The sequence below is a fragment of the Bison bison genome, unplaced genomic scaffold, assembly GCF_000754665.1.
Source record: "Bison bison bison isolate TAMUID 2011002044 unplaced genomic scaffold, Bison_UMD1.0 scf7180017864316, whole genome shotgun sequence".
Lineage (NCBI taxonomy): Eukaryota > Metazoa > Chordata > Mammalia > Artiodactyla > Bovidae > Bison > Bison bison.
Window position 1 is genome coordinate 3,393,971 of NW_011494888.1, and position 27,423 is coordinate 3,421,393.

General features: G+C 43.4%; 1 protein-coding gene across 1 annotated transcript in view; it reads right to left on the bottom strand.

The window, feature by feature from the left end:
• ANXA10 (annexin A10) overlaps window positions 1-27,423 on the bottom strand; it is an 80,421-nt gene that overhangs the window by 7,743 nt on the left and 45,255 nt on the right. The window contains exons 3-10 of the mRNA XM_010852792.1: window positions 19,503-19,597; window positions 13,126-13,239; window positions 11,423-11,513; window positions 10,373-10,452; window positions 2,037-2,090; window positions 1,852-1,945; window positions 905-1,000; window positions 333-391 (exon numbers count right to left, since the gene is read on the bottom strand). Of these exons, the coding sequence (XP_010851094.1) occupies window positions 333-391; window positions 905-1,000; window positions 1,852-1,945; window positions 2,037-2,090; window positions 10,373-10,452; window positions 11,423-11,513; window positions 13,126-13,239; window positions 19,503-19,597 (683 nt within the window). The remainder of the gene's footprint in view (window positions 1-332; window positions 392-904; window positions 1,001-1,851; window positions 1,946-2,036; window positions 2,091-10,372; window positions 10,453-11,422; window positions 11,514-13,125; window positions 13,240-19,502; window positions 19,598-27,423) is intronic.

Sequence of the window (27,423 nt, forward strand, 5' to 3'; positions counted from 1 at the left end):
TTTCTTTGGAAGCTTGTGACAGCATTTGGCTTTTCAGTTTCTTCAGATGCTAAAAAAATGCTGAAGCACACCTCCTGGGGGGAAAGGTGCTAAGAAATACTTCTTAGGCCCCTCCATTTGATATAGAAAGCAGAGCATTATTTTCACTTGATGGGTCTCATTTTGGTGTGTAATATATCTTTTCACGTGAGCATATCTACTTTGAAGGTAATATATTTGCATACAAATTCAAAAATGGGAATAAATACTTAAATGATTGAAGTAAAACTAGTCCTTTGAGAAAGTATACATGACTTCTGGAGAAACATTAAAAATATGTGGGTCATACTTACATGGATTGCACTATACAATCTGTAAGCAAAATAGGCTGGTTTGTCTCGAATACAGAGAACTAGGAAAAAACAGAGAGAAAAGAAGAAAGTTTGAGAGTAACAATACATTTTTTTTTTTCAAAATTTGGGAAACGATGAGAATACTTTTTTTTTTCCACTTATAATCCTGGAAAACTGATATTTTGTGAGTTCTCTGTGGGATCCCTCATTGTACACTATATTACAATGTCAACATTTCAAATAGTGGTAAAACCATAACCTCTTTACAAGGGAAGGAAATTAGCATGTATGCAATGAATTTAAAGATGTGGGATCCCAATGACCTGAGAAGTCAAGGCTTCCTACCATGAACACTGACAGCTCTTAGAAAGAGAATAGGTTCATGAAAAACATCAGCTTGCCATTGTATTAGGAGCTGATGTATTTTTTGTCTACAGAGAATGTAGAGAAATGTCTTGTCTAAATAATTAAAATCAAGGGAAACTAACTCAGTCACTTTAATTCAATTGAACACATCTTTATCTCAGTCAGAGCTAATTGACACTTGATATATCAAGGAAATTATTACTCACCAGTTGCTACTAGCAGCTCTCGAAAGTATCCATCGTAACATTCATTAATGGCATCTACTATGTCTTGCCCAGAAATATTTTGAAATTCCTGGAAAACTTTAACAAATTGATTCAAATGAGATTATTATGAATACTATAAGTTTTAAATGTAGGTATTGATTTGACTGCTTATACATAGGAAGGCAAATAAAGTGTAGGTATGTGCAAATAAGTTTTGGGTTGGAGTGGGACACCTTTTAAATTATTATAGACTTCTGTGTGTTATGGATAGTAGAAAAAAAATATTGTAAAAAAATAAGAGAAACAGGGACTTCCCTGGTGGTCCAGTGGCTAGGACTCCAGCTTCCACTCCATGGGATGCAGGTTTGATCCCTGGTCAGGGAAGTAAGATCCCTCATGCCACGTGGTGCAGCCAAAAAAAAAAAAACAATTAAAAAACAAGAGAAATAGAAAAGTATCCAGCAGTTTGGGGAAAGCCAAAGAAAGCACCTTTAAAACCAATACGGCAGCTTTGTGTGAATCACAGCTTCAGTAACAATGACCTTGGTTCCTTCCAGACTTATTAACCTATGTTCAGCATATTCTGTTTAAGACAACACGTGATGCACTGAACGGAACATGGCTGATACATGTAAGTTCTTCACCAAAACCAGAGATGGCTTTTAAAGGTTTAGTATTGAAAGGTTGTTGTTGTTCAGTCGCCAAGTTGTGTCTGACTCTTTGCAACCTCAGGAACTGCTATAATTCAGTTACTGGAAAAATAAAATTCTACAGAAACTTCCTTCCTTAGCAGTGTTAATGGATGAGGCATGTCTGTACAAACATAATCTAAAATAGATGCCTTGAGAGAACTGGCTTTCCTCTACTTGTAACACCCCCTTCCCCCCAATTACCTACTTGCTTCTTACTGCAAATCGGAGAGGAGCTATAAAGAAGGAGGACATTACCCAGGCACAGCTGCTGGTAGCTCTTGTTACACAGCATCAATTGCAGAAGCGTCTTGTGCTCCCCTGTCCTCTGCTGGCAGGCCTCCCACAGCACCTGAAATGCCGTGGGGCCGCCCGGTAGCACCGCAGCCCCAGGCTGCCCGACAAAGCCCCCACAGCTGCCCCCCAGCGCTAGTCCTAGTTACCATCGCGTCCTGAGTGGCCGTGGCTGGGTCTGTGTATCCTTCCTCCCTGGTTCCCTGGGAAGCAAGCACAGGTTTCCCTTATAAGTGTCCTTTGTTTTTAAATTGGAACATGGCTGATTTTTCATACTCTTCATGTTCATGGGGTTCTTGCAGCAAGAATCCTGCAGTGGTTTGCCATTCCCTCCTCCAGGGGACCGCATTTTGTCAGAACTCTCCAGTGTCATCCGTCCATGAAGCTCCAATACTTTGGCCACCTGATGTGAAGAGCCGACTCATTTGAAAAGACCCTGATGCTGGGAAAGATTCAGGGCAGAATGAGAATGGGGCGACAGGGGATGAGATGTTTGGATGGCATCACCGACTCAATGGACATGGGTTTGAGCAAACTCTGGGAGATTCTGAAGGGTCTTTTCAAATGAAAGTATTTTGTACATTTGTTTCATTCCTGCCTCTTTATCATATAAGGAAAGAGCAGACACAGCCAAGCTGACCTAAGAAGACATTTCAAACAGGAAGGAAAGAGGGCTCGCCAGTGCAAGGTCCTCTGGTCCCTGAGGGTCATGAGGACACAGAGGAAAGAGAGGTGGGAGAGACACGTGATGACCCAGTTTATCTCATGCTTCCTTTGGGAGGCCTGAAGGAAACATGCTTTTTGAACTTTGCGGGAATACTGAGTACCCTGTCTTTTGCTCTTATTGTTTTTTGGAATCTGCAAATGAACTCAGTGACACAGGACAGGGCAGGGGGCCCTGAAGACACCTCTGTGCATTATCTCCATCTGGGAGTCCCCTGAAGGATCCCAAGTGTCTCACCCGCTCCTGATGGAGAACCCTGACTGCTGGCTGAGAAGCACACAGGGGAGCCTGACAGGTGGAGGGGCTTATGGCCACAGCAGGCAGACCCTTCCGGCAGCCCAGGGCCATGAGGCAGACCACAGTGGCTGGAACCGTGTGGAGGATACAGCTGGACATGAGGGGATTCTTCAGTGAGAGCAGAGGTGAGGCCAGACCATGATGAGAGGTTACCTGCTTCTGACCAAACTGAAACAGAGAAAGGGCTATACATTAACCAGCTGAGGCTCATCTTCTTAGTGGAATTTGCTCTGACTGAGCTGTGGCACATCTTAACTGACCCACCATCCCCTCCCCTGCTGTATTCTTCATCAGCTAACATGCTGGGAAATGCACCAATTTACTAGCTTTCTCCTGTCTGAATCTCCCCACTAAAACACAAGCTTCTTAAGACTGGGGTCTTTGCCTCTTTTGATAATTCCCAGTCGTCCTTGGCACACTGAAGGCTTTTGATCAATACTCACTGAATCAATACGACACAAAGGAAGGAAAGATAAAGAAATACCTTAGATGTCACAGAACTTAAACATCAGTTAGTAGAGATGGGAAGATTTTCTGGATCACTGAAGTGTTTTTAGTGATTTCCAATCACACAATGTAGCTAAGTTGTGAGAAACATTTAAGAATTTTCTGCAGTTCTGTGCATCTGATATTTTTTTTGAGAGGTAAGAATTTTGGACATTTAACTTGAAATGGGGCCCATATGTGTACTTCTTTGTGCAATTGATTGCCAAAAGCACTGTAAGCAGACGGGTAGATTAAGAAAATGTCAATCAGCTAATGTGTGATGTAGCTTTTCCTACCAAGCAGATCTGGTCACATAAAAAGCCTAAGTTAGGACAGTAGCCTGTTAGGGGATGCAAATGCCAGAGAAATGGCATAAACAGGCATTTGGGTTAGGAATAGAATAAACTCGTGACAGGAACAAATTAAGGGGGTTCAAGTCTAGCCAGAAGTGTTGGGAGCAAGCACAGTGGAGCTGCAGGTGGTGGGTCGCTGGAGGCCCCAGGGCAGCCGCCTGTGGAGCGGCACAGGGGACTCCTGGCAGATGCCCCTCTTCCTCTCTGTGGAGACACTTGTCATCTCTGTGTGATCATGCATGCGGATTAAGTAACCTCTCAGTGACTAATCCTTCATTATTTGACACATAATTAGATCTCCCGTAAGTCTGGTTTAACAGAAGCAGAGCAGAGGAAGTGCTGTGAGTAAGTTCAGTGATTGGCATTCATTTTCAAGAAGAACGTGTTCTGGTCGAGTGGTTTTCTTATTAGAAATAGCCCTGCTGGAAAATTCTTTGTAGATTAAGTTAAAGCACTTCTTTCCCAGAAAATATGATAATAATTTAAACACTTTACGTTTCATGAACACCTTCAAGCTTCCAATCCCCACTCTCTATTAATTCACAAAAAAACCCAAGTGTGTCTGAATGTCCATGGACAGTCTTTCCTTTGATTCTCAAAGTGAAGATGCAGAGGGAGGAGGCGGATGTGATTATAACTGTTGGAGAATTTTAGAACATGGGCACAAGGAGGGAACAGAGAGAAGAATGGTTTCATGACCCTTAATTTATGGAGTATGTCTCTGGAATCTCAAGAAAGCAAAACGATAAACCCAAGGACACACACTGACTTATAGCAGAGCTGAGAGGAAAAGATACATAGATAATACCTGATTGTTTTACAAACAGTGTCTGTCATCTCTCTATCTACTTTCTACCTCTCTACCTTCATATCTATCTAAGGAATCTAATATATCTATCTACCTACCATCTATATTTCTATTTTCAACCTATCATCCTCTATTTTATTGGGCTCCAAAATCACTGTAGATGGAGACTGCAACCAAGAAAATAAAATATGCTTCCTCCTTGGAAGAAAAGCTATGACAAACCTAGATAGCATATTAAAAAGCAGAGATGTTACTTCGCTGACAAAGGTCCATAGAGTCAAAGGTACGGTTTTTCCAGTAGTCATGTATGCATGTGAGAGTTGGCCCATAAGGAAGGCTGAGGGCTGAAGAACTGATGCTTTTGTTTTGTTTTGTTTTTATAAATTTATTTATTTTAATTGGAGGCTAAAGAACTGATGCTTTTGAACTGTGGTGTTGGAGAAGACTCTTGAGAGTCCCTTGGACTGCAAGGAGATCAAACCAGTCAATCCTAAAGGAAATCAGTCCTGAATATTCATTGGCAGGACTGATGGTGAAGTTGGAACTCCAATACTTTGGTCACCTAATGTGAAGAACTGACTCATTAAAAAAGACCCTGATGCTGGGAAAGATTGAAGGTGGGAGGAGAAGGGGATGACAGAGGACGAGATGGTTGGATGGCATCTCAATGGACATGAGTTTGAGTAAACTTTGGGAGTTGGTGATGGACAGGGAGGTCCATGGGGTCCCAAAGAGTCAGACACGACTGAGCGGCTGAACTGAACTGAACTGATTCATTGGAAGAACTGATGCCGAAGCTCCAATACTTTGGTCACCTGATGTGAAGATATGAATCACTGGAAAAGACCCTGATGCTGGGAAAGATTGAAGGCAGGAGGAATAAGGGGACGACCGAGGATGAGACGGCTGGATGGCATCACCAACTCAGTGGACATGGGTTTGAGCATGAGTCTATTTTCTATGTGTCATTTATCATCGATCATCATCTATCTAAGGAATCTACCTAACCTATCTATTTGTCTCTCTATCATCTATCTATGGAGAGAGCTTGAGGCAGAGAGAACAAGGATCCCAGCTCGGGGGAGAGAAGGGTCTTGGTCCTGTGACAACACCCTCAGTTAGCTGGTTGTCTCAGTTGTCTCAGTTATTATCTACTCTGAGTTTCACAAACCCGTAGGATGCAATTCCATTTCCTTTCTGAGAATACCTAGACAGATTCTCTGGCATGGGATATACCAGAGTTTGTGGTCAGCGGACATGCTGGACTTCATCAGTTCCCTAACTCACTTTTCATATGTGTCCAGTCCTCTAAGTATTGATTCAAATCCTAAACTAGGAGTTCCAAAATGAGTCATGAGTATGGAAATCAGAAGCCAGTGGTCAAATTTAAAAATATTTAAAAATTTATGAGAAATTGTACAGTTTACTAAGCATTACACAGGACTCCTGATCTTGAAAAAGACTTAGTAAAGGATATTATACTATGTCTTTTTAAGTTTCTTATATCCAGTTTCAATTGTGAGTTAAGTAACTTCTGTAAAATCTGTATTATACTCATAAAGTGTGTTTTACATTTTAAGGGAAATATACTGTGAAACCTTCTAAATATATAATATTTAGGTACACATTATTAATTTTCCTTGGCTTCTTATAAAATCTAGAACTCTCCTCATTTTTGGTATTCTATGTTGAAAGGGCAATTTTAATGCTCTGAAAAGCTATTTTAAGGTTAAACACACACACACTTAAGTTCCAACTCTAGAAATTGAACTTCAGAAGTAATACTTTATCCTGTAAAGTCATAATCAAAATCAGGTGAAAGCCAGTGATAAAACAAATTGTGTGTTATTTCAAAATATGTATGTCTATACAGATAATATTATTGCATATACATGTGTACTCTATAAAAATAAAGCATTATTGTTTAATTTCAGGAAAAAGGAACTGCAGTTTTGCCAAGGGAAAATATTGTGCACTGATTTTTTCCCTTTGTGACTTATTTTCTGTCATGTTTAATTTTCAGAACTGTGTGTTTTTCCTGAAATATAGAGCATTTGCTTTATAAAAATCTACTGCAATCTTCATTCTTGGGTATCAGTTACTTTTAGGTGTTTTGTAGCTCAGCCTTTGAAGAAGGGCAGAGATTCTGAGAGGCAGCACACTTGATCACTGGAATTTCACCAAATAGAAACATAAGTGGAGAGGAGTCAGACGAGGTGGAAACAATCCCATTTACCATGTGCTTCCCTGTTTGCAGGCTGGGCTTTTACTCAGCAGATGTGAAGTGTCGGCCCAGCCACAGGGCCCGTCTGAGCTTCCAGGGAGGAGGTGCCATCAGCACACTTCCCTCAGCTGGCTCTGAGATGCGGACCAGCAGTTATCTTTGGTTTTTTTGCCTTAAATTTTTTGTTGTTGGTGTTTAGTTGATTTATAATGTTGTGTTAATTTCAGGTGTATGGCAAAGTGATTCAGTTATACGTATATACATATCAAAAAGATACATTCACCCAAATGTTCACTGCAGCACTAGTCACAATAGCCGGGACATGGAAACACCCTAAATGTCCATCAACAGATGAATGGATAAAGAAGATGTGGTGCATACACACAATGGAATACTACTCAGCCATAAAAATGATGAAATAATGGCATTTGCAGCAACATGTATGGAACTAGAGATTGTCACACTGAGTCAAGTTAAGTCAGAGAAGGACAAATACCGCATGATATCACTTATATGTGCAATCTTAAAAAATGGTACAAATAAACTTATTTACAAAATGGGTGGCATGTTACTGTGGGATGTGCTGGGGGATCAACTGTGGACCAGAAAGAAAAGAAGCCAGACTTGGAAGGAGAGTCTGGACTGAGATATAGCCCTAGTGGAATACAAAAAGGTCCTTACGAAACACATTTTTACCCTACTTATATTTTTCTTTAACAAACTGAAATACATTTCTGTTTGGATACTAAGAAAATAAAGATATGTTTGCCCTTAGATGTAACTTGTGGATTTATAGCAGCACTGTTGTCTTTACTCTGTTGGCGCAGTACTAATGCCAATACGAATTTCTGACTGGAAACTGTTGTTTTAATTTACATTATGGAGTGTCAGTCCAAGAAAGCCAAGAAATGATGACCCCTTTAAGTTGAGAGAATCTTGTAACTAATCTTACAACATTTATAAGTTAGAAAATATTTGATTGACGCTTTTCCAAGTGAGATTATTTTTAATATTAATAATGATTATTAAAAACTTTTTTCATATAAAAAGACTCAACTTCTGTCACAAATTTAAATAGGCTTATAGCTCAGTTGGTAAAGAATCCACCTGCATGCAGGAGACCACAGTTCAATTCTGGCAGAAAGATCCACTGGAGAAGGGATAGGCTACCCACTCCAGTATTCCTGGGCTTCCCTTGTGGTTCAGCTGATAAAGAATCTGCCTGCAATGCGGGAGATCTGGGTTCAATCCCTGGGTTGGGAAGATCCCCTGGACAAGGGAAAGGCTACCCACTCTAGTATTCTGGCCTGGAGCATTCCATGGACTTACAGTCCATGGGGTCACAAAGAGTTGGACACGACTGAGCTGCTTATTATTATTTATTATTATTTCCCCAGCAGCTCACACAGAAGCCTCCTGTTGGGCAATGTAAAGCCAAGCTCTGTGTTCTCTATTGATGTTATCATTCCAGAGAGTAGAATCCTCAGAATAGGACTTGATGAATTGATATGGGCAGTTTTGGGAGGTACACAGCCATGCTGTGCAAATCCACTTTATTATTTTTTTTTAATTTTATTTTATTTTTAAACTTTACATAATTGTATTAGTTTTGCCAAATATCAAAATGAATCCGCCACAGGTATACATGTGTTCCCCATCCTGAACCCTCCTCCCTCCTCACTTTAAACAATATTTGATTTTGTTTTTACAAATGGAAAGTTTTACTTTAATTGTAAGGTCAATGGGTTTACTTAGTTCTATGCCATTTGTTTTTCAATTGAACAGTTTGAAAAAGCCAACCAGCCCATCACCAATCTCTCCTCCATTGGAGCAGCTAGTACTTGGCTTCCTCAGAAACCTTTCCTTTTGGATTTCTTTATTCCTAATTTAAAAATGACAGTAACTTGGGCACAAAAAAAGTTTAAAAAATTAAAATTCTTGGTGCTTGGCAATGAATGAAATTCTCAGTTGGTGTTAAAATCAGGCTGATGTATTTATTCATTTTCTTAACTAAATGATACCAAATATTGTGAAGTACAATATGAAGATTTTAATCACATAAACACACATCTGGTTGGATATGTGAAGCTACCCTGGATAAGAAAGATGACAAAATTGAAGATTAAGAAGGAAAATAAAGTAGTTATTTAAATTTGCACACTGCCATTGGTATTGTAAAGGAAAAAAATCATTATCAATAGTTGTGTTCTCATTTTAACTCTTTTCTATACACAGACTAGTTCTAGCCAGGGTAGAAATAATTCTTAATTTTTATCTTTCTCATGTAAAGTACTATGTAAAACTGCCCATTTAAAAAAAACAAAGTTTTGTAGAATCAAAAAAAAAAAGAAGAAGAAGAAAAAATCTCCCAAGCTAAAGATTTGAACCTGCAGTTTCAGAAAGAAAAATCAGTATATGGCTATGGGTCTGTCTACCACGGAATTTCCTGGTGGCTCAGACAGCAAGGAATATGCCTCCAATGTGGGAGACACAGGTTTGATACCTGGGTAGGAAGACCCCCTGGAGGAGGAAATGGCAACCCACTCCAGTATTTTTGCCTGGAGAATCCCATGGACAGAGGAGTCTGGTAGGCTACGGTCCATGGGGTTGCCAAAAAATTGGACATGACTGAACGACTAACACTGTCCCTATTTTCCAGAATGGGTGGGAGATTTTCTGTAGTTTTCCCCGACCCCATGTCCCCTTGTTCTCTTTCATTCGGTAAGTTCTATAACCTGGGCTGGAACATCAGGAACTCCATCCACTACTCCCTGCTAGAAGATGGCTGGTCAGCAATCCGACTGATAACACAGAAGGACGGTGGCAACTTTGCTTGTCTAAATTCAAGCCTCTGGCTTCCTGCACCTGTCATCAGACACTGAGCCTGTGTCTGAACAATTCGGTCAATACAAACTCAAGCAGAAGATGGAATTACAGACATAAATAGTTGCTACGGAGGGCTCCCTGGTGGCTCAGATGGTAAAGAATCCCCGTGCAATGCGGGAGACACAGGTTTGATCCTTGAGTTGGAAAGATCCCCTGGAGAGGGAAATGAAAATTCACTGCAGTATTCTTGCCTGGTTAATTCCATGGACAGAGGAGTCAGACATGACTGAGTGATTAACACTTGTACTAAGGAGGGAAAACTAGTTTTTGTTTTCAATAAAGCAGAATCTCTTAAATTAAAGTCATATGGGAGGCTCCTGGATCCCAGTTTCTTGTATTTCATCTGGTGGTTCTGACTGTTCACCAGCTGGGTGGGTCCTGGGTTCCTGATGCCTTAGACAGTGTGCACATTCTACTAATTGTAACTGTAATATTGTCAGTCTGTTAATTCCCTCGTAATATATAATCAGCTATGCATTTATCTATAACTATGATCATTTTATTTAGAATAGACTGTTTTGAGGACAGAGATGGTGTCTCATTCATACTTGTTTGTCTCTATATTCAACCCAAGTTTCCATTGAAGTGCCTTGAATTTACTGGCATTCAGTAACTGTTATTACTGGAGTTTCCTGTCCTGTTTTTTGAAATCAAAACATATCTATTTTTCAGTAGTGCAAAGTGGAGCAAATCTAGGAATCTCCTACCTGGACCAAGCTCACGAGCATGTCTCTGAAGTGTCCTGAGGTCTCTGAGTAGATGTCCTCCTGCAGGTCACGGCTGTATTCTGGGGGAGAGCACACCCATGTGGAAGAGTTAGTCATGAAGGAACCGCGCCTCCCTGGTTTGCAGAGGTCAGTGCTGCTCCCATAGGGTGACATTTCTTGGTCTTCTGCCACCTTCTACTCACATGAGGCCCGTGAACAGTCCACCCAACAAAACTGATCCCAACAATAACACAGGCCCAAGTCTACTTTCTTATAAAAATACTATCTCTATTCCAAAATTGAAAACCAGCATTGAGAATCATTTCACATTCTGTAACCCTTGAAATTCAGGGCTGTCTTCTCTTTCCTTAGACCACTGCCTGGCCCAGCGGTCCCCCAAGTCTTTGTCTTGTCTTAATATTGTCAGTGAAGGGTCTTAATTCTCTCCCCTGGCAAAGTCTTGTTTTTGTTTGAGTGCAATGGAGCTGATTGTCTGGAACATTTTGTTCACACTCAATGTCATATGATACATGATGCGATGGAACTTAAGGTATTAAAGCTTTTTTGAATATGAAAGTCGTTAACCTTTCCGCTTTTAAAATGCATAAAAATCAGATTCTGAGGTGGATTCAGTGATTATGAGGTTTATGAAAAGTGAAGCTGTTGCCTGGATTTGTAGAATTCACTGAGTGATCATTACACTTTGCTTTGTTCTGTCTTCGTAATTGTCCCTCTTGGGTGACAGACAAGGTCCTCCCTGAGCCACTGTCCTGAGTGTGCGCTGTCCTAAACTAAAGTCCACCTTGTAGAAACTCATCATGATTTTCCTGGAAACTTTGCTTCACTCAATTATCTTGGGGTTGCTTTGATTTTAGTGCCCTAACCACCAACTCTACTTAGACAATTCATTAGTCTTGCGTAAGCGATATCTCACATGTGACTGTCTTAGATAATTCTTTCAAATATATAAACTGGAATATTTTGCCTGTTATTTGAAAAATATAAAGTTTATAATGTGTAAAACATATGTACAAATGTACATTTCCTTACGCAAATAGTAGGCTTCTCGCATCTGGAAAATTTCTCCGTTTGTTCTCGAAGCTAATATGTCAATGAGGCAGTTCTCATCAGTGCCTGCTCCCTGGAAGGACAGAGCAAGAGACACATGAAGGCACCTACACGAGGAGTAGCCCTGTAGTGAATGGATGTAGCCCTGGTGCTCTGTCCTTGATTCTGGGTCCCTAATTCCCCAAGAATGGTGCAGAGACCTCACCCCACCTCTCCCCAGGTGTGGAGTTTTGTACCATTTGCCTGCATATTTGGACTGCGTACTCTCTGCAGCCTCTTCCAGTCATGGGATATTCCTCCCTGATGGTGATTTGAAAGACAACACACCTTTTTCAGAGAGCTTCAGAAATCCATACCATTTTATGAGACACTGAAAAAGTATAACAGTTTCATCTAAACATTGACATAGGACTTTCTCCTTAGGTTTTTAGTTACATCATTTTGCAAGAGGTACGGACTGACATATGCAACACTTAAAAAGACATTAGTTGAAATTCATATTTTATATAAGGCCTGTGCTGATCTACTGGTCTTCCCTGGTGGCCTAGCGGTAAAGAAACCACCTGCCAAGTAAGAGATGCTGGTTTGATCCCTGGGTTGGGAGGATCCCTTGGGGAAGGAAATAGCAACCCATTACAGTATTCTTGCCTGGGAAATCACATGGACAGAGGAGCCTGGAGTGCTACAGTCCATGGGGTCACAAAGAATCGGACATGAGTTAGCGACTAAAACAAACAACAGTGCTGATTTGTGAATATGATAGCCATGACCCAGGTCCCCTAATTTTCTCCCTTTCCCTTTTCGTGTTGTTCCCAGATGGGGGAAATCAGGTCATTGGCAGGCACCCCCCTGGAGTGATTGCAACCTCTCTACAGGTGTCTCATTCAGCATTTGGAAAGATCTGGAAAGATGTGAAAAGTCATCTGTCTCCCTTCCCTAGCCAACAAACCTCTGACAAATCTGTAATCAGTTTCTTTCATGACTGGCCTGTAAGAAAGAATTGTTCTCATCCTTTAGAAGCAAGATTTTGCTACATTTGAGCAGTAGTTTTGGTAAAGGACTAATTTAGGGTCACAAAAATATAGATGTCATCTATGTTTTGTCTCTGCCTCAGCATTACTGACTCATTACTTTATGAGCCCAATTTATACAATAGTTTAAAGAGATTCACAAGAATGCTAACATTTCCGTGTAACATAGGAAGACAAACCAGCTGATGCTGCTGTTTAGTCACTAAGTTGTGCCCTACTTTTTGTGACCCCATGTACTGTAGCCTGCCAGGCTCCTCTGTCCATGGGATTCTCCAGGCAGGAATACTGGAGTGGATTGTCATGCCCTCCTCCAGGAATTCTTTCTGATCCAGAAATCGAACATGTACCTGCTTCATTGGCAGGTGAATTCTTTGCCACTGAGCCATCAGGGAAGCTGAAAGCCATACTGGGGAAGAGACAAATGCAGACAGCCCCAAAAGAACCTCATTTCCTCTTTCCTCTTGGCAGCTCTGCACAGGGCCAGGTCGTGGGTCTGAGTTTGCTCAAAAGAAGAGTCAAGTGATCCTGCTGCTGGGCTATGGAGGCTTCCCCTTTTCATGACAACCTCCTCTCCCCAAGCATTTCTCTTGTTTATGACATGCCCCCTTCCCTCCCTGATCACACGTGGCAGTATAACAGGGTGACCCGCTCTACCTTCATGGCGTGCCACAGCTCGTGGGCATCATATGAGGGTGGGGGGTACATGAGGCCAACCATGACGTCCTTGAAGTGATTGGAAAGCTTTTCCTTCAAGTCCCCAACCAGGTCCTGTGCAGGGAAAACAAATACTTGCATTACACCACCTCTCAAGTTTGTGGGGAAAACGGGATAATTGCAGAACATCTTCTAGCGGGATGCCCTTCTCCTTGCCCCTTCACATAATAGCTAGTCTGGTTTGGGTTCACATGTGTGTGCGTGGGTTACATGAGATGATGGACTTGAGGGTTTGAAAATGAGTGATGTCACCGAGGAAACCAGAATTGAAAGAGACATGTGTATCCCAATGTTCATCACAGCACTGTTTATAATAGCCAGGATATGGAAGCAACCTAGATGTCCATCAGCAGATGAATGGATAGGAAAGCTATGGTACATATACACAATGGAGTATTACTCCGCCATTAAAAAGAGTACATTTGAATCAGTTCTAATGAGGTGGGTGAAACTGGAACCTATTATACAGAGTGAAGTAAGCCAGAAAGAAAAACACTGATACAGTATACTAATGCATATATATGGAATTTAGAAAGATGGTAATGACAACCCTGTATGCGAGACAGCAAAAGAGACACAGATGTATAGAACAGTTTTTGGACTCTGTGGGAGAGGGAGAGGGTGGGATGATTTGGGAGAATGGCATTGAAACGTATAATATCATATAAGAAATGAATCGCCAGTCTGGGTTCGATGCAGGATACAAGATGCTTGGGGCTGGTGCACTGGGAGGACCCAGAGGGATGCTATGGGGAGGGTGGTGGGAGGGGGGTTCAGGATGGGGAACACGTGTACACCCGTGGTGGATTCATGTTGATGTATGGCAAAACCAAGGCAATACTGTAAAGTAATTAGCCTCCAATTAAAATAAATAAATTTAAATTAAAAAAGAAAAAGACTGCCGGTGGTGCCCAGGCGGGAGGTGGCCTGGGTTCAGTCCGGGCGGAGCATCAGCTGCGAGGTGGGTGGCTCGCCTGTGAGCCCCATCCGGTCTGCACAGCGAGGACAGCTCCTACCTCAGCGTTGACCTTACTAGACGGTGTTTGCTCAGGTGAAGTCCTTAACATGTTTTCTGGCTGGTATGAGGCACTCAAAAGGTCTTTTTTCCCCCAAAATATTAGGTAATTTGCTGTAGGTTTAAAATGGCAGGTGCTAGCTGTGTTCTCTCTCCCCTCTTTTTTCTTTCTCTCCACCTCATTAGTTGTCTGTTCCCTTGTATTTCTCACAGCCTTTACAGTATCCAGTTGTCAGTGATTTCATGGCCTCTAACTTACGAATGCATCCCCAAACTGACGATTTTATGCCCAGTTACCACCGCAGCCTCGACCTCTCGTGGTCATCGCTCCTGCGGTCAGTGCCCAGGCCTCTGGAGCGCCCCCTTCTGCCCTCTCGTTTGCCCTCCCAGCACACCTGACAGGTGACCCTGGAACGTGCACATCAGCTAGTCACTTCTCTGCAGAAAGGCCCTTCCCCACTCCAAACTCTAGGACGAATTATAACTACTTTTGTGCAGCTCAGCTCAGAATATAGCAAACGTGTGGGTGTTTTATGTGACGGTCTCCAGGGTGCTCAATGTGCCCGTGGTGGTCACATCCCTGCCCTCACCTCCTGCTGCTGCTATCCCTGCTCCCCACCCACTCCACCCTGCCGGCTTCCTGCAGCTCCTGGGTCTGCAGGCCCCTCCCTCAGGGTCCCGGCTTCCCATTCCTGTCACCTGCGTGTTCCTTTGCTGTCTGTGCCGTCGGCCTCCTTCATAGAGCCTGCTGTCACTGTTTACAATATGCCCTGGCCCCCAACACTGTTTATCACCAGGCTGCATCTTTTCTTCAGGGCACTAGTTCATTCTAACATGACATGCGTGCATGTGTGTGTTGTTTCAGTCGTGTCTGACTCTTTGTGACCTATGGACTGTAGCCTGCCAGGCTCCTCTGTCCTTGGAATTTCCCAGGCAAGAATACTGGAGGAGGTTGCCTTTTCCTTCTCCAGGGGATCTTCCTGACCCAGGGATCGAACCTGGATCTCTGAAGTCTCCTGCATTGTCAGGTGTGTTCTTTGCCACTAGTACCACCTGGGAAGCTCGCTGTGGTGGTGGCTCGTTTTTCAGGACATCAGAAGACAGTACTTTCATTAGAGAAAATAGATACTGAGTAACATGTTGAAGCAGCCAAACTTCTCAAGCTCAGAGCGGAGCCTTCAACTGCCTCGTCTAGTCAGCGTCTTAGATGCTCTCTGGAGGGGCAGACACAGCTTTGCAGATGCAGTCTTCTCAGGGTGCCTCTCCCCAGCCTGACTGCTGCTCTTTCCAGTTTGCCAAAGACTTGCCCCAAAGGGACTCTGTGGGCTTCACGGCCTGGGCCTAAACTAGGCTGGTGAGCGGGTGCTGTTCAAGCAGATCTGTTGGAGCTGCAGGTGGGCCGTGTCGCAGCAACTCCGACAGCTCCATTTAAACTAAAAATGACATAGCGGTTCCCTTTTCTTTCTTCCTTTTATCTTTACCTAATTGTGTGCACTCAGGGCAAGACAAAGGAGGACAGCCAGCACTCTGCTTGTTGGAATATGTTTTTAACTTCTATCGCTTTTCCTGCTGTTGTAAAAAGATACTTGCTATTGAAGCCATGTTGTAGACCTGTATGAAGTGTGACTGAGCAGTTGTCTTAATTCTGCCCACCCAATAGTCATCCTGTAAACACTCGGGAAATTGTATATTACATTATAAAAACACTTGTGCAAGCTGCTTTGTCACTGTGCACTGGTAAGTAGTGCAAGCTGCTTTGTCACTGTGCACTGGTAAGTAAATTTTTAAAAAACCTATTTACTTATATTGACATACAGTTGATTTACAATGTTGTATTAGTTTCAAGTATACAGCAGAGTGATTCCTTATAGGTTGCTACAAGGTATTAAGTAGAGTTCCCTGTGCTATACAGTAAACTGTTGTTATTTATCTATTTTATTTACAGTGGTATCTATCTGTTAATCACAAACTCCTAATTTATCCCCCCCAACACCTTTCCCCTTTGATACTGTATGTTTGTTTTCTATGTCTGTGAGTCTGTTTCTGTTTTCTATGTAGATTCATCTGTATTATTTTTAAGGATTCTATGTTTGTTTAAGTTATGTTAAGGATTCTATGTTTAAGTATATTCTATGTTTAAGATGGAGAAGGCAATGGCACCAGTACTCTTGGCTGGAAAATCCCATGGATGGAGGAGCCTGGTGGGCTGTAGTCCATGGGGTCGCTGAGGGTCGGACACGACTGAGCGACTTCACTTTCACTTTTCACTTTCATGCATTGGAGAAGGAAATGGCAACCTACTCCAGTGTTCTTGCCTGGAGAATCCTAGGGACGGGGGAGCCTAGTGGGCTATCATCTATGGGGTCACACAGAGTCGGACACGACTGAAGCGACTTAGCAGCAGCAGCAGCATGTTTAAGATATCATACGGTATTTATCTTTCTCTGTTACTTCCTTTGGTATGATAATATCTCTTAAGTCCATCCATGTTGCTCCAAATGGCAGTATTTCATTTTTTATTTAATGGAGCAATATTCCATTGTACATATCACATCTTCTTTATCCATCCTTCTGTCATTGGACATTTAGGTTGTCTTATATATAAAAGTCATGTCTTGGCTACTATATGCTGCTATGGACATTGGGATGCACGTATCTTTTGAAATTAGAATTTTCTCCAGATATATGCCCAGGAGTGGGGTTACTGGATCGTAGGGTAACTGTTTTTAAGGAATCTCCATACTGCTCTCCATAGTGGCTGCACCAGTTTGTATCCTGGAGTATTACCTCAGGTGACCTTGCCCCCTGTAGGAACCACTGTCAGATTGCCCAGCCCTTCAGCTGGGGCAGTCCCCCCAGCCCAGGGGCATCCTGGGTCCCAGCTTGCACCGCCCTGGGGAGAACTGCTTTGGGTCAGGGTCTGGAGTGCCGCGTTCCTCACACTGACCAGTGTGTTGGCTATGTTCCAAGGCTTCTCTCGTGTGTCTCGGGACTAGTATCAGCAGCTCATCTCTAATGTAAAGTATCAAATAGTAAGAAGTATTTATGGAATGTGCCCAGAACTGTAACTTATTCAGCAGCTAAGAGAGTAATTTCCTCTCATCTTTGTTATTCATGTTAATAAAAATCAGTGGTTAGCATACAGGAAATCTATCAGCTCTCCCACAGGAAGGGAAAACTAGCCTTGTCCAGGTGGAAGAAGTCATTCTGAAAGTGAGCAGTGGGGGCGGTCAGGAAGCCATCCCCAAGGTCCGGCAGGGTGTCTGGGGGGCAGCCAGAGGAAGAAATGAAGGAAATGGGACATTGAGGCAGTTTGTCAGTGTTTTATTTTTTTAACTGTTAAGTGTACCCTAATGTGATTTTTTTTCCTCCTTTTTATTTACAGGCAGAGTGGACTCCAGTGAATGCAGTTCCTGTTCTATATCAGACCCTGGCTGGACCCGTTCCCTGACTCCAGGAGGTGAAGGCTGAGGGGCGGGAGGTAAGGTCAGTCTGCACACCTGGCAGGGAGGGAGAGGTGGGGAGCCAGGCCTGTGCGCCGGCAGAACAGGATGTGGTGTAGCAGTCTTGGGGGGGTGTCTGGGGCTGCCTGAGTGTCCAGGTCCTGGGGGAGTGCACGGAGCCCTGGCCAGGCAGTTTGCGGACGTGCAGGGCCTCCTCTTGTTGCAGTGGGCAGAGCAAGAGGTGGCCAGTACAGCTTGAGAGTCAGAGTGCAGATGCTGGGCACTTGGTGAGAGGGGTGGGAGGATGGATTGAATTTGGTGCACAGGTGGGTATTTTGCAGGGGAATCGATATTAATGCTCTGGGATTAAAGCAAGACAGTGGAGTTTTAGGTTTGGACTCCTCCTGCCTTCAGTTTAGGGATACCCAGGGTAAGGTCCTGGGGCAGCAGCTTTGGCGGGGGGGAACCATTTCCAAATCCATCTGGGTACCACGTGGCAATGCCCAACTCAGGACCGTGTGAGCCAGGGACCCGTAGCAGTAAAAGTGACTAGGTAACTGACCTGATGGAGTCTCTCAGAGCCAAGGGGCCCCACTAGGTTCCTCTGAGGGTCCTCAAGTTCCCTGGAGGCCTGGGGCCCTAGCACAGGGGGTCTGACCATTCTGAGACCTTGGGCATGTGGTAAAGCCTCTTCCCTGGAGGATCCACTGTCTGAGAAGGTGCAAACGCCTCGTTTCTTAGGGGGTTTTTTTGGTCTGTTTTAGGGCCATTTTGTAGAGAGTGATAAAGTGTTGCTTTTACCTAAGTTAACCTTATCTATGAAAAGCACAGATGTATGTAAACTTTTGGGATAAGAAGTTACTGAAAATGACCTCTCTTACAGCAGTATGCATATTACAGCAATATTGGGTGACTGATGATGCAACTTGTATAGCTTTTACATTTTCTTCCAAAGGAAAACTACTCCGGGTATCATAGGAACACAAGAAAAGGAACAGTTTTACCTAGAAAAACAACAACAACTGGTTTCCTACTATGGCTTAATTCAGCTAATTTCATGAGCAGTGGTGGCTTTTTAGATGTCATTCATTCTAAAGCAGAGAACGCCTTTGTTTTGTGTACTGTGGTTGTTCAGAGCCTGAGGTTTGGAGATGGACTAAATCTTTAAGAAGTAGTCTTACGGAGAAAGAGTTACAGAGAAAGAGTGTTTCATCGATAATGGTCAGTTGACAAAAAGTAATTGCTATTACAGGTCCTTTTGGACTGAAGAGTTTTCATTTTTAATCTGTGGTTTAACCGCACAAAAAAGGAGAGAAATCCTTAATGGCACCTGCTTCAAAACCAGTGCATGATTACGAGTATTCTGGACGGTTCTATTGCCTGAAACTATTTTTGAGCACCATTCTTTTCTAATGGTCTTTAACTGTAGCTTTGGGAGGAAAAGCTAGTGGGGAAGCCACTTGGATAGAGATGCGGGTGAGGACCTCAGGAGAACTGCAGGAAAAGATCTTATTTCTGGGCCTGGGTCATTAGTTCCTGTGTGCCTTCCCTGGAGCTGAACATGGGGTGTTCGCAGGCAGTGCCTAATTGGAACAGGTGGTGGTGCTGGGCTGTGAGAGCTTCTACTACATGAAATGAATGATTTCTAAGAAAGGGCTGGTGGGGTCACACATCACGTACAGGCACTTCTGATGTGTCTGTTCCCCACATTCTGTGCCACATGTTTGAGGCAGAGGAACTGTCCCTAATGTTCAGTAAAGTCAGACACCTTTGTGATCAGAGACTGGAGAGCATACCAGACCCTGTTTGGAGGTGTCTCAGAAGTTTGCCTGGAAACGAGAGGGGTTGGGGGGACTCACCCGGCTGAAGGCACCCAGGTAAGCCTCGGCGATCAACAGCCTCTGGGTGTTGCAGCGCTGGGTCAGGATGTCAATCAGCAGGTCTTTGTCACAGCCTGGAAGACAGTTGTGTTGGCGAGTGAGTGAGTGCTGTGAGTGCCACACTGCAGGTAGGGAGAGCCCACGGTGCAAGGGTCAGGCCAGTGGGCCAGCTCGTCCCCTGGTGCTCCCAGTGGAGGGAGAAGGCCCAGCTTGAGTGGAAGTTTCAGGGTACCCCTGCTGCGGCCGAGGTGCCTTCTGCCTCCCCCTCTCCTGGTGCTACAGACTTTTCTTTTTTAAAAGATTCAATAAAAATAGAGGGGAGGAGAGAATGTGGCCTTTCTCCCATCCCCTCCTACCCCACCAGCAAAAGGCTTCCCTGAACTCCACACTGATCTAGTTTGAACAGACCCCATGTCCTTCTCACCACACGGCTCCCAATGACTTACAACAGATGTGCATTGAGAGGAAAGTCACTGCTCTGGTCCTTCCAACAGCAGGTGAGATCACCAGGGTCCTTGGCTTTTTTTGGAGAAAGAATTCCCCACAGAAATGGGGTGAAGCAGGCACAGAGTTTATTGGCAGCACAGTTAGTACAAAGCGAACAAAGAAGCAGTTCATGTAGAGCAGGAGCAAAGCAGAAACACAGACCTAGAGAAGAGAGCAGCAAGGTCCCTAATGAGGAGTGTGCCAGAGATGTGATTTAAATCACTGATGTGGGGCACTTCTTCCAGGGCTCTGTTCCGCTCTGGCCAGTTATCTCGCCTCTCTCCCCACATCTGACCTGTCCCAGGGCCCTCCCCATATACATGCTCACCTTTTAGCCAAGATGGATTCTAGCACAGAAGACTGTGGGAAGTCTGACAGCACTTATTATGATGTGAGAACTGGACCATAAAGAAGGTTGAGTACCGAAGAATTGATGCTTTCAAACTGTGGTGCTGGAGAAGACTCTCAAGAGTCCCTTGGACAGCATGGAAATCAAATTAGTCAATCTAAAGGAAATCAACCTTGAATATTCATTGGAAGGGCTGATGCTGGAGCTGAAGCTCAAACACTTTGACCACCTGATGCAGAGTCAACTCATTGAAAAAGACCCTGATGCTGGGAAAGATTGAAGGCAGGAGGAGAAGAGGATGACAGAGGATGAAACGGTTGAATGGCATCACTGACTCAATGGACGTGAGTTTGAGCAAGCTCCAGGAGTTGGTGAAGGACAAAGAAGCCTGGTGTGCTGTAGTCCATGGGGTTGCAAAGAGTCAGACGTGACTGAGCGACTCAACAACAACATCATGGGATGGTGCCCCTCCCTTTCTGACCCCTGAGGAGCCTTCTTGTACACTTGTCCCTGGTGGGGCGGGGTCTAGTCTCCCTGACCTCAAGAGTGACAGAGGTGCTCATCCTCTCTCTTACTTCTGCAGAGCTCAGCTCCTGCCACTAACTCTGTCCTTGGAGTATCAGGGAAGACACAGCTCCAGTTTAACCCACCTGACAAACTCCAGCTGCTCTGCTCAGGGGCCCATCTGCCCCTTACTCAGTGCAGACCCTCCAGAGAAGTAAGAGCCTTGGGGGAGGGAGCTGTGAGAGGAGGGAATCAGGCCCCTGCTTGTAACAGAGGCCCTGCTCCTAGGCTCTGAGGCCTGCGCTTCCTCCTCCACCAACCCATCGACCTGGTAAAATGCCTGGATGTACAATTGCTGCAGGGAGATCTAGCTATAATTGTGGTGATAAAGAGCTGCCTGCCAGTGCAGGAGACATAAAAGATGCAAGTTCGATCCTCAGGTTAGAAAGATCTCCTGGAGCAGGAAATGGCAAATCACTCCATTTTTCTTGCCTGGAGAATCCCATGGACAGAGGACAGAGGACAGAGGTGGGCTGTAGTTCATGGGGTCGTAAAGAGTCAGACACGACTGGGCAGATTAGCATGCACACACGCAGTTACAGTAGTGACCAGGAAGACCTCAGGTGCCCCTCAACTTGACCAATATTTAGATAGACTTCTTCTTATCATAAGCCTTGGATCTTTTCTTTTCTTTTTTTCTGAGAGCATTTACTTTGGAAAATCTGTGGTTGTAAATTCTTTCTTTATTCCTTTGAGATGTAAATCTTCTCCCAACCACTTGCTGGAAGGCTAGAAATGCCTTCCTCAGGGCTTAGGACATACCCCTTTGAGCCCGCTGAGTAAGACAGTTGCTGTCCCCGGGCCCTGTGGCAGGATGCACCCTCAGCACCAGTGGGCAGACTTAGATATCCTCATTGCATGACCGGGCCCCCAACCTGCGTCCTCTGAACCACTCACTAGCTCAGCCCAGGGCTCAGACCTTACCTGCCTTTGTCCCAGAGGAGCTGGGGCCAGTCTCTCTCCTTTGGTAAGGGCATCCTGGCCTGTTGAGTTGTGTGCGGTACAGTTTTTCTCTGACAAATGATGGAGATGAGTATAAAAGCGAGTTGAAGCACTGGGATGCTAAGCAGATCATGTTTTGGGGATTTAACGCCATCCTGGAAATGCTGGGCTCATAGGAAGGTAGTGCGTTGGCTGTGGAAACGTGCAGTGAACAAGGGTGAGGATTGGGTAAAGGTGCACGGTGGGTCTCTGAAGATCCAGAGTGGGGTGGGGTGTCTTTTCATGTGAGAGAGAGGGTCTGGCAGCGGCAGAGTGGATGTGGGGAGGCAGAGAATCTTCTTCAAAGACTGGAATTTCAGATTTGTGACAAAGACGTAGCCTGAAGTGAAGTGGCACCGAGCAGCAGGGTGCCCAGCCTCCCGGGTTACGTCCTGGACCCAGGGTATGTGAGATGGTTCCAGAGGAGTCTGTTGACCAAGTGATCCAAAATGAATGTAGCTTTAATAAGCAGCAGAAGGTTTTTTTGTGTTGACCATCTGGCGATGTCCATGTGTAGAGTTGTCTCTAGTGTTGTTGGAAGAGGGCGTTTGCTGTGACCAGTGTGTTCTCTTGGCAAAACTCTGTTAGTTTCATTCTGTACTCCAAGGCCAAACTTGCCTGTTACTCCAAGTATCCTGCTTTTGTATTCTAGTCCCCTATGATGAAACGGACATCATTTTTATTTATTTATTTATTTTTTGGTGTTAGTTCTAGAAGGTCTTGTCGGTCTTCATAGACTTCGATCTCTTTGACGTTAGTGTTTGGGGCATAGACTTGTATTACTGTGATATTGAATTGTTTACCTTGGAAACGAACAGAGATCATTCTGTAGTTTTTGAGATTGCGCCCAAGTACTGCATTTTGGACTCATTTGATGACTGTGAGGGCTACTCCATTTCTTTTAAGGGATTCTTGTCCACAGTAGTAAAATGATTGTTATCTGAATTAAATTCATGCATTCCAGTCTGTTTTAGTTCACTGATTCCTAAAATATTGATGTTGGGTCTTACGAAGCATTACTATGAACAAAGCTAAAGGAGGTGATGGAATTCCAGCTGAGCTAATTTCAAATCCTAAAAGATGATGTTGTGAAAGTGTTGTACTAATATGCCAGAAAATTTGGAAAACCCAGCAGTGGCCACAGAACTGGAAAAGGTCAATTTTCATTCCAATCCCAAAGAAAGGCAATGCCAAAGAATGTTCAAACTACCACATAATTGCACTTATTTCACATGCTAACAAGGTTATGCTCAAAATCCTTCAAGCTAAGCTTCACACGGTGACCCTAGAACTCCCAGATATTCCAGCTGAATTTAAAAAAGGTGGAGGATCAAATTGCCAACATCCATTGGATTGTAGAAAAGCAAGTGAGTTCCAGAAAAACATCTACTTCTGCTTCATTGACTATGTTAAAGCCTTTGCCTGTGTGGATCACAACAAACTGGAAAATTCTCAAAGAGATGAGAATACCGTATTTCCTTACCTGCCTCCTGAGAAACCTGTATGCAGGTCAAGAAGCAACAGTTAGAACTGGACATAGAACAACAGACCGGTTCCAAATTGGGAAAGGAATACGTCAAGGCTGTATATTGTCACCCTGCTTATTTAACTTATATGCAGAGTTCAGTTCAGTTCCGTCCTCAGTCCTGTCCAACTCTTTGTGACCCCATGGACTGCAGCATGCCAGGCTTCTCTGTCCATCACCAATTCCTGGATCTTGCTCAAATGTATGTCTGTCAAGTCGGTGATGTCATCCAACCATCTCATCCTCTGTTGTCCCCTTCTCCACCTGCTTTCAATCTTTCCCAGCATCAGGGTCTTTTCCAATGAGTCAGTTCTTCGCATCTGGTGGCCAAAGTATTGGAGCTACAGCTTCAGCATCAGCCCTTCTAGTGAATATTCAGAACTGATTTCCTTTAGACAGAGTACATCATGCAAAATGCTAGGCTGGATGAAGCACAAGCTGAAAAAAAGACTGCTTGGAGAAGTATCAATAACCGCAGATATGCAGATGATATCACCTTTATGGTGGAAATGGAAGAGGAGCTAAAGAGCCTCTTGATGAAGGTGAAAGAGGAGAGTGAAAAGGCTGGCTTAAAACTCAGTATTCAAAAAACTAAGATCATGTCATCTGGCCCCATCACTTCATGGCAAAGAGATGGGGAAACAGTGGAAACAGGGACAGACTTTATTTTCTTGGGCTCCAAAATCACTGCAGATGGTGACTGCAGCCATGAAATTAAAAGACGCTTACTCCTTGAAAGAAAAGCTATGACAAACCTAGACAGCATGTTAAAAAGCAGAGACATTACTTTGCTAACAGAGTTCCATCTAGTCAAAGCTATGGTTTTTCCAGTAGTCACATATGGATGTGAGAGTTGGACTATAGAGAAGGCTGAGCATTGAAGAATTGATACTTTTGAACTGTGGTGTTGGAGAAGACTCTCAAGAGTCCCTGGGACTACAAAGAGATCAATCCAGTCAATTCTAAAGGAAATCAATCCTGAATATTCATTGGAAGGACTGATGCTAAAGCTCCAATACTTTGGCCACCTGATGTGAAGAGCAGACTTACTGGAAAAGATCCTGATACTGGGAAAGATTGAGAGCAGGAGGAGAAAGGAACAACAGAGAATGAGATGGTTGGATGACATCACTGATTTGATGGACATGAGTTTGAGCAAGCTCCAGGAGATGGTAATAGACAGTGAAGCCTGGTGTGCTGCAGTCCATAGGGTGGCAAAGAGTCAAGCAACTGAACAACAAATAAGATTTTTCAGTTATATATACATACTGATTTTTGCTATCATCACACATAATTATTATAATGTGATTTTTGTTGTTATCCTGTTGGAATTATCCACAATACACCTCTCTGAATTACTCTCCATTTTTCAAAGTTCATAGCAATTCTGGCTCATTTATTCTTTTAGAAGTATTTAAAAATATTTTCATATGGATCTCAAAAATGTTATTCAAATATCAATTAAAATAACTGTAAACTTAGGAATCAATTTAGAGAAGTCACTAACATATCTGTTGAATTATTTATGTGTTTTTCTTTTCTAAAAGACTTAGTAAACATTTGTATAGTTTTTGTAAATTACAAGAAACTTTATTTGGTTAAAATTATTCATATTTGTATTTCTATCAATATTTCAAATTATATTATTTTTATTTTGGTCTTAACAGAATAATTCCTTAATGAAATAGATGATATTGAACTTTATGTGGACCTTGTGTTCAGAAAAATTATTGAACTCTCATGCTGCTGCTGCTGCTAAGTTGCTCAGTCATGTCCGACTCTGTGCGACCCTATGGACAGCAGCCCACCAGGCTCCTCTGTTCATGAGATTCTCTAGGCCAGAACACTGGAGTGGGTGCCATTTCCTTCTCCTGAACTCTCACACTTCTAATAATTTTTTACTGGATTACCTTGGATTTTGAAATTTGCTGATAATGTCTGCTGCAGAAACAAAGAATTTTGACTTATTCTTTAGACAGTGTGTCTTTTTCTCTTTCTTGTCCTATTGCATTAGGGCCAGGAATTCCTAAATAATTCCTACTTGATGGTTTAACAGAAAAGCATAGCGTAATGATCCTTACCAATTTTATGGGCTTGTATGATGTATGGTTGATTCTTGTTATTCATGATGTGTTTCTACAAAGTCACCATGAATATGAGTTAGTAGATACTGAATGGTTACTTCCAGGGGAGATACAGGAAAACTCAGCCACAAGGTGTAAAGGGACACTTCCTCCACCTGTATAAATAGTGTCTACACACACTCTACAGCTCACACCATATTATTGCTGAGTAAGGGCAGAGGCAGGTAGTGGTGGATCTAATTTAAGTAGCACCGAGGGTCCCACAGAGATTCGTTTTGCCTTGTGGGCAGCTTTGCCATGATTTAGGCATGTAGGTCAAAGATAGTTCCCGTTGTCCAGGATCTGACAGGGATGGTCTGGAAGTTACATGTGCTAACTGAGACAAAATAAACACAGGTACTCTGTGTTCTAAGCGTGCATGGGCGGGGGAAGCAGCTGGTCACAGCTGGGGCTTGGCAAGTGCACTGTTAGAGACGTTACCTGGGAGGCACTGCTTTTCCTCGGTGAACTGTTACACACTGTAAGACACATTTTATTAAAACAACTCCCTTTCATTTGCATCAGACCATATTTTTGCTTTCTGATTTTTCTAAGTATTAATAAAACACAGAGCCAAGTCAAAAATCATCAAGTAGGATTACATCAAACTCAAAAGCTTCTGCAAAGGAAAAGACTACAGTTAACAGTACTGCATTGCATAGTTGAAAGCTCCTGAGAGAGTAATCAGTGAATGTTCTCAGCATAATAACAAAAATGGTAATTATGCGATGAGAAGGATGTGTAAGCTAACCTTACTGGGTTAACCATTTAGCAACATGCATGTCAAATCATCATGTGTACATACACCTTGAACTTACACTGTTGTATGTCAGTTATGTCTCAGCAAAGCTGGAAAGAACCCACAGTAGCCAAGGAGAACACTCGCAGTTGTCATTTTTGGTTGAACTTTGCCAGGAGCATCCAAGCGTGTTGACCTGTGTCCTTGCTCTATCACCCTGAAGCATGCCTGAGCTGTCACATGCAGAACCTCCTGGAATCCTTCAGCTAAAACACTGACAAGCAAAAAGCTGCAAGGGTCGAAGTGAATCTGAATTCTGACCCTAAAATTGCAATGACAAGAAAACTGAAACTGGTGCAAAGAAAAAAACTTTTTTTTCAATGAGTAGATTTCTCTGATCTATAGTTTTAAAGCAAAATATTCTCCAGAAGGAAGAGTTCATCCATAACTTTCTATTACCCTGCCTTTAGATTTTTCTAGTGATGATTGATATTTCAAAAGGAATGGAAGCAGTGCAGATTCTTAAAGTGGACTTCAGAGCATATTCAAGTTCTTGATTGTTTTCCTCTGGGGTCCTGCTAGTGGACACACGCACACACACACAAACACACAGACACACAGACACACACATACACATAGTATCGCTCTCATAAAAGCAACCTTGTCTTCCAAGCTGACAGTTCGCTTTCTCCTGAAAGGCTTTGTATGTTTGGTGCAAATGTTCTGGTGTCAGTGTTTATCTCCCTGCTCACCAGCAGTCTCCTTCGCACAGGTTGACGTCTCACAGCTCTGTGTTGAATCCTAAGGATTAAATCCTTTTTTTAAAAAAACTCAACAACTTCCCCCTTCTCTCTACATTTCTTTCCTAAACTCTTGTTCGTTCATTGGACATCCACTTCTAAGGTGGGCGACCCCGCCTCCCCACCCTGGGAGCTCACAGACTGATCTGCAGTTGACCGAGGTGGACAGGCTGGGTGAGTGGGGGTGGGGGCAGGGCCGTGCAGAAGGAAGTGTCTGGCCTGATGAGTCTGGAGGATAAAGAAGGGCTATAAAGAGGACGGCTCACTTGAGGGGGTTCCTGAAAGATGAGAATTTGAATGCCAAGTGGATGGGAGAAGAAAACAGCCTTCCAG